Source organism: Triticum dicoccoides, chromosome 3A (assembly GCF_002162155.2).
Source record: "Triticum dicoccoides isolate Atlit2015 ecotype Zavitan chromosome 3A, WEW_v2.0, whole genome shotgun sequence".
In the NCBI taxonomy this organism is placed as follows: domain Eukaryota; kingdom Viridiplantae; phylum Streptophyta; class Magnoliopsida; order Poales; family Poaceae; genus Triticum; species Triticum dicoccoides.
In genome coordinates, this window is record NC_041384.1 from 596,824,933 (window position 1) to 596,832,164 (window position 7,232).

Below are 7,232 nucleotides of genomic sequence, written 5' to 3' on the forward strand. Positions count from 1 at the left end.
CCTCACTTCACTGAAACCATCCCGCGCCACCGCGCGCCCCACAGCGCCGCACCTCCTTCCCCGGCCACGGCCGCCGTCCCGGCGTCCCCCGAGATCTATATACCTTCTCCCCCTGCCCCTTCCCGCTCACTTTCCGCAACTCCGGCTTCCCGTCCCCGCACGGGAAGCAGAGGAAATGGCCATCTCCTCCGCCCTCTCCGATCGCAAGCGCCCCATCGCGATTTCCGTCGCCCTCTTCATCCTCCTCTCCTCCCTCTTCCTCCTCCTCAGCCCCGCCCCTTCCGCTCTCCCCTTCTTCTTCTCCCCCACCTCCCGCTTCTCCTCCTCCTCCTCCTCGCGCGCCGCTCCAGCGCCTCCCCAAACCCCACTGCCCATCTCCGCTTCGGCGCCGCCCCAAACCCCATTGCCCGTCTCCTCTCCAGCGCCTCCCCAAACCCCATTGCCCGTCTCCTCTCCATCGCCGCCCCAAACCCCAATTCCGGTCCCCGCCGACGCATCTTCACACGAAACAGCATCTGGCGGGAGCAGCAGCAGCGCCGCCGATCTACCCCGACCAGAGGCTGCCGCCACTGCAGATGTCGCTGACACCAACGCAACCCAGCTGGGTCACGGCATGCTGCCCGCTGCCGCTGCACAAGTGAGCACATCGGTCGACACAAAGGAGATCACCGCCGGCGTCTCGGGCGGACGAGGCGCAAAGGGGGGCGGCGGGGAGGAGAAGCCGGTGGAGGCACCGTCGTGGGGATTGTGCGCGGTGGGGAGGCGGGTCGAGCCCGCGGACTACATACCGTGCCTGGACAACGTGAAGGCCGTCAAGGCGCTCAAGTCGATACGGCACATGGAGCACCGGGAGCGGCACTGCCCCACGAAGCCGCGCCCGAGGTGCCTGGTGCCGCTCCCCGCGGGGTACCGGCTTCCCCTGCCCTGGCCGCGCAGCCGTGACATGGTGAGGATGCCTGCTTGTCTTCTTCGGTAAACGAGGAAGCGGTTTCGCAGCTTGTTTGATTATTGAACAATGTAGTAGTAGTACTTTAACATGGCTAAGGCGTGCTCTCATGCTCTGATTAATTAATACTCGCTTATTCCACAAGGTAGCTTTGTGCTGTGGTTTGCTAGTGCTTGCTCGCTTATTCCACAACATAGTAGTAATTTAATATTGCTAATTTGTGATCTTATGTCCGATTAGAGGCAGTGTTGTCCTGTGTGGTTTGCTAGTGCAGTTGATTGTGAGGAGAAATGTGCATATTTGCACATCCTCCAAACACAGTAGAGTGCTCTGTTGGGATTGTACCCTTTATTGTCAAATCTTGTTATACCGTCCTACTGTTAGTTTCAGGTTGGAAGGGTGTATATCCTTTTGGTAATACTTATGAATCACCCTTTTTAACTGCTTCTTGCAAACGACCTTTGCCACATGGTTACATGTGTATCCACTAGATATTCGGGCATGTATAATAACGTACTTAGGCACTGATTCTTCTATGTTCAAGCTTGCAATAAGCTAGAGCATGTTCTTTTTTATATAACATGACTTGTAACCTTGTCATAGCATATTCCTTTTGCAAATTTCAGATTTGGTATAACAATGTTCCTCACCCAAAGCTAGTGGAATACAAGAAGGACCAGAACTGGGTGAGGAAGTCTGGTAATTATTTTGTCTTTCCTGGAGGTGGAACTCAATTTAAAGCAGGTGTGACCAGATACATCCGATTCATTGAACAGGTATATTATTTTGTGCCCTTTACTTGCTTTTGACCTCATGAATTTCCATTGGAGTTGCATATTTATGATGATAAATCTATTTATTCACATTCTTGGTGATACTTAACTTTTAAGACGACTGCACACGTAAGTTCATTGTTTCAGTGACATGCTTCTAAAATCAACATCAAATACATGGTGCATTTCCCCTTTCCAGGTCTCCTTTTGAACTCTTAAGACTATTTGTATTTCCGTTATGCAAGTAATGGAAAGGGGTTATGCCCGGCTCAAAAAAAAAAACATGGTGCATTCCTATGATTATCGGTGCAAGTTCTTATTTTATGGCTTCAGTATTGCTAATATAATAGCTCCCCTTTTTGTTTGCGATATCTCACAGCTTGCAGTCATTCTGTTTCAATAGATAATGCCACAAATTAAATGGGGAACTCATGCAAGAACTGTGCTGGATGTTGGATGTGGTGTTGCCAGCTTTGGTGGATACTTGCTTGACAGGAATGTCATTACTATGTCTATTGCCCCAAAAGACGAGCATGAAGCTCAGATACAATTTGCGCTAGAGCGGGGAATTCCGGCATTGTTGGCAGTGATTGGAACACAAAAACTTCCCTTCCCTGATAATTCATTTGATGTGATCCATTGTGCAAGGTGTAGGGTTCACTGGTATGCTGATGGCAAGTACTTTGAACCATTCCTGCTATTTATCTTGTGTAGTTTTGCTACTATTTATTTTCAAGGTTCAGCATTTGCGGAGGAAAGGAATCTGCTCCCAGGATCATATGATCCCATGTTTTGGTTTTGTGTAATTCGAAAAAAAAATCATGGATATAAAACATGTGAGAATATGTGCCATGCAATTCCTGTGTAAAAATATGATCACACATGTACTCTACAAAAAAATACTCCCTCTGTAAAGGAATATAAGAGCGTTTAGAGTAGTAGTCAATACACATCTTATGTAATTTAAGTCTGTTTTTTTTTCATTTTGCAGTGCATGTATTATCATTATTTTGCACAAATTATTGCATTTGCACATATCGTAATGTGCTCTAAATATATGAGTTGCTTGAGTATTTTCGAAGTGCAAATAAAAATGGGTTCCATATGATTCCAGGAGCATCAAATCCACCTCTTTTGCCCGCCTTGCTTTTTTTAGTTGGTGGCTTGGTGCAAGCATTTTTAATTTACAATTTTACTACCTTGGGGCGTACAGGTGGAAAACCATTGTTGGAGCTCAATAGAGTACTCAGGCCTGGAGGATATTACATCTGGTCTGCGACACCAGTCTATCGACGTGGCAAGAGAGATGAAGATGACTGGAATGGTTAAGATCTATATTTTCCCATCATAATGATTGTTATCAACATAAGTTTTCAGCTTACTATTAGCGTTGAACAAAGCCTACTATTAGTGTTGAACAAATTATGCATGTTTACTGAACTGGAGATAATTTGTCTCTGGCAAGGTTTCATGATCTCTAAGCATATATAATAGCACCATATACAAAAATTATGATCTCGTATATACTTTCATTTTGTTATATCAACATGCAAAACCGTTTCTTACCGTCTAACTAATAACATGAATCCATAAAAAACAATGGACAGACAATGAGGTAGCTGTGTCAGTTGATGTAGTTCATTAGTTAATTCATTCAAGACATATGAATGGTAGTCATCTTTTCAGTTAGACAAGTGGTAAGTGGTAAGACTTTTTAAAAATTGGACATCATTTCCACTAAGGTTAATAAAACAGGTTTGCATTACTACCTAGGAGCTAGAATTTTTGTATTTAGGCCAACAACCCTGTCTATTTTGCATCCATGTGGTGATCAACTTCTTGCTAATTCGATGTGTTCAACTTCTGGCAGCAATGGTTACTCTGACCAAATCAATCTGCTGGAGGACAGTTGTAAAATCAAAGGATGTTAATAGGATTGGAGTTGTTATTTACCAAAAGCCAACCTCAAATTCTTGCTACACTGAGAGGAAAAATAATGAACCACCTCTATGCTCTGGGAGCAATGGCCGCTCTCCATGGTACATTTTCTTCGGATAACCTTTGGTTCATATAATGTCACATGCAGTTCAGGCTTGTAATATATGCTAGTCTTATACTCCCTCTGTCCCAAAATATAAGAACGTTTTTGACACTACACTAGTGTCAGTGTAGTGTCAAAAATGTTCTTATATTATGGGACGGAGGGAGTAGTTACCAGTGGTTAGGATCATTCTGTCGGATGGATTGATGCATTGGTGGGCCATGTATGATTTGTGCCATGTGAAAGTAGCTGGCTATGGAGATATAGGCATCAGATAATATTTATGGTAATGTTCCTTTATGCCAGTGATATAATAAATACTAATGTTCTAATGTATCCTATTCAGGTATACTCCTCTCGACAGTTGTCTCTTGTTGCCTGTTCTGTCAAAGTCAAGTGAAGGAAATAGTTGGCCCATATCCTGGCCTGAAAGGCTTAACATCAGATCTTCAACTTCATCTGAGAATTCTTCTACTTGGTTTTCTCAAGAAAATTTTGATTCTGATACAAAAAACTGGAATGGCCTTATTTCAGAAGTATATTCCAGTGAATTTGCAGTTAATTGGTCTAGTATTCGGAATGTTATGGACATGAATGCTGGCTTTGGAGGGTAAGGAAACTCAGTTTGTTCCTTTATGCAATAGACTTTTTTTTAACAAGTCATGACATTCATATATTTGGTGCTTCTGCTAGATCCCGTTGAAGATGTTTGCCCTTTGTTTGCTGAATAGTGTAGACTGTTAGTTGGTTTATATTCTGACTATTGATGAGCACAGTTAAGGCACTGGACCCAGTACTTGTCATTCCTTATTGAGTATCTTTTGGTTGCAGAAGACAGGAGGATACTGTTTTTACTTATTCTCAGCAATGAATTTAGAAAAAAAATGGTATCTAGTTGATTGCCACTAGATTGTTAAATTAATGACCCATCTTTAAAGCACATACGACATGTTTACATGATTCCTGATTTCCTTTGGCTGGTTGCGTTTGCTTGAAGTATAGCATTTTTTGTTTTCACAGCTCCTAATTTCCTTCAAAATGCCGACCACTCTAGTTACATGCTTCGTTTCATGTTAAGATATTTATCAAAGTTGATTTCTTATTCCAGATTTGCAGCATCATTCATTGATCGACCTTTATGGGTGATGAATGTTGTACCCTTTGATCAGCCAGACACTTTGCCTATCATTTTCAACAGAGGTTTGATAGGTGTATATCATGACTGGTGTGAATCTTTTAATACATACCCACGAACCTATGATCTTCTTCACATGAGCTATCTCCTTCAGAGCCTCGCAAATAGGTACACTAGCTTGCCTTGAGTCTTGAATAACTGGTACTGTACATTATAACATTCTCTTCTATAGTTGTGCAAGCAAGCTTATGCCTATGCCTATGCTTTTGTTTTAGGTGTGATATCATTGAAATAGCAGCGGAAATTGACAGGATACTTAGACCTGGTAGATGGTTTGTGTTGCAAGACAATATTGGAATGATCAGAAAAATGGACCGCATTCTTCGCTCTCTGCATTACAAGACCGCTATTATGAGGCGGCAATTTCTTGTTGCCAGGAAGAGTTTCTGGCGCCCTGACAGTACAGGCTCTTAATTGCGATGATTCATGCTTCTCCTTCAGGTGATTGGTAAACAAGCGTACTCTGACAGCACAGGTTCTTACACGTGGTGATTCCTGCTTTTCCTTCAGATGATTGGTAAACAGGAGATCCCTGACAGAACAAGCTCTTAATCGTTGTGATTCCAGCTTGTCCTTCGGATGATTGGTAAACCAAGTGACCTGATTCTTTGAATTTTGATTGCATTGATTCTTTGTGTAGCAGAGATGACACTCGGCAGCCCCCATGTAAAGGATCTTTCTCGATTTGTTTGCAGTTAGTGCGATCTTGCCTTTGATTTTGCTGTGCAGAGATTTTTTGTAACACAACTTAAGCCTGTGGCTATAGCAATAGAGTACTACTGTAGCAAATAGTTTAGTGGTAACAAGTTTGTGGGTGCTGGAACGGGAGCATGTCTTGTAGGACCATGCTTCGCTGATTTTGCATTTCAGCAATAAATTTCATTTCGTCCTTCAAAGTACTCCATCTTGTGCCGTCTGTCTTCATTATTTATGAACTCGTGAATCAGGTTGTTGAGCGGTGCATTTCAAGACAACTTTCTCTATGTCCAGAAACTCATTCAGAGTCTGCACAGGGCCAAGAAAGGTGCAATCTTCCTGAAGTTGGACATTGCCGAGGCTTTTGACTTCGTCAGATGGCATTGCCTACTCGAGGTGCTCTGCCACATGGGTTTTGGTCAGAGATGCATTGCAATATCACTTTCCCCCACTTCCTCCCAGGTAATTCAGAATGGCGCACCTGGGCTGCTGTTCGACGACGCTTGCAACAAGGCGACCCCCTCTCTCAATTCCTGTTCTTGCTTGCCATTGAACCTCTACAGCGCATCTTCGCGCACGTCATTGAAGCTGGTATCTTCAAGCCTATCATGCACAAATTGACCTCTATCGGAGTAAGCCTATACGCCGATGCTGCCGCTCTTTTCTTAAACCCTTACAAACAGGAGATGAAGGCCACCCAATCAATAGTTTCGGCATGTGGGTCTCGGCTTTTCGCCAACTTAAACAAGTCCTCGGCCTTCCCCATTTGCTGTGATGACCAGCTGATCACTGAGGTGCTCTTAGAGTTTGCTAAAACCATCGATTCCTTGCCATGTAAATACCTTGGGCTTCCCCTTAGCCTTCGCAAGCTTAGGCGAGCTGATTTCAAATATTGATCGATAAGATTGCTGCAAGCTGGCAGGATGGAGAGGCAAGCTAATGAACAAAGTGGGTTAGCTTACGCTGATAAACTCGGTTCTTACATCTATCACCATCTACTTTTTGACGTTGTTCGCCCCCAGCAAATGATAATCAAAAGGATTGATAAGCTAAGGAGAAGATTTCTATGGAAAGGTGGCGATGAGGAGGCTAAGGGAACTATGCAGTCAATTGGCAGCAGGTTTGCACCTCAAAAAGTATGGTGGGCTTGGTTCGCATGACAGACTCAACCTCGTCCCTGGTTCGGCATGCAACTACCTTGCTCTGAATTAGATATGCAGCTTTTCAATGCATCAACCACTGTGCGCCTAGGAGATGGGCATAGTGCAAGTTTCTGGAAGTCAAAATGGCTTGATGGGGTTGCTCAAAAAGAACTTGCGCTCACTCTTTTCAAGTTGGATCGCAGGAGGAACCATACTGTCACTCGGGAACTGCAACACCAAAGATGGATGAAGAGGATGGAAAGACTATACTCCCATGATAAACTACATGCTTTCCTACAGCTTTGGGAAAATGTTCAGAATGTTACTCTTACTGAAGATCGAGACGCCATCCACTGGAATTGGACGGAGGCTAAGCAATACACTTTCAGATCAGCCTACTCCGCCAGTTCATTAGCTCTATTGCCAATCCTGAACTTGA

The 7,232-nt window shown here is 43.8% G+C and overlaps 1 protein-coding gene across 1 annotated transcript; it reads left to right on the forward strand.

Moving 5' to 3' along the window:
* LOC119269458 (probable methyltransferase PMT23) lies at nucleotides 1-5,855 on the forward strand. Its single transcript, XM_037551289.1, has 8 exons — nucleotides 1-946; nucleotides 1,573-1,722; nucleotides 2,123-2,393; nucleotides 2,933-3,043; nucleotides 3,590-3,758; nucleotides 4,107-4,370; nucleotides 4,869-5,063; nucleotides 5,171-5,855. The coding sequence occupies exons 1-8, from the start codon at nucleotides 176-178 to the stop codon at nucleotides 5,367-5,369; spliced, it is 2,130 nt and encodes a 709-aa protein (XP_037407186.1). The 5' UTR covers nucleotides 1-175; the 3' UTR covers nucleotides 5,370-5,855.
* The last annotated feature ends 1,377 nt before the right edge of the window (nucleotides 5,856-7,232 follow it).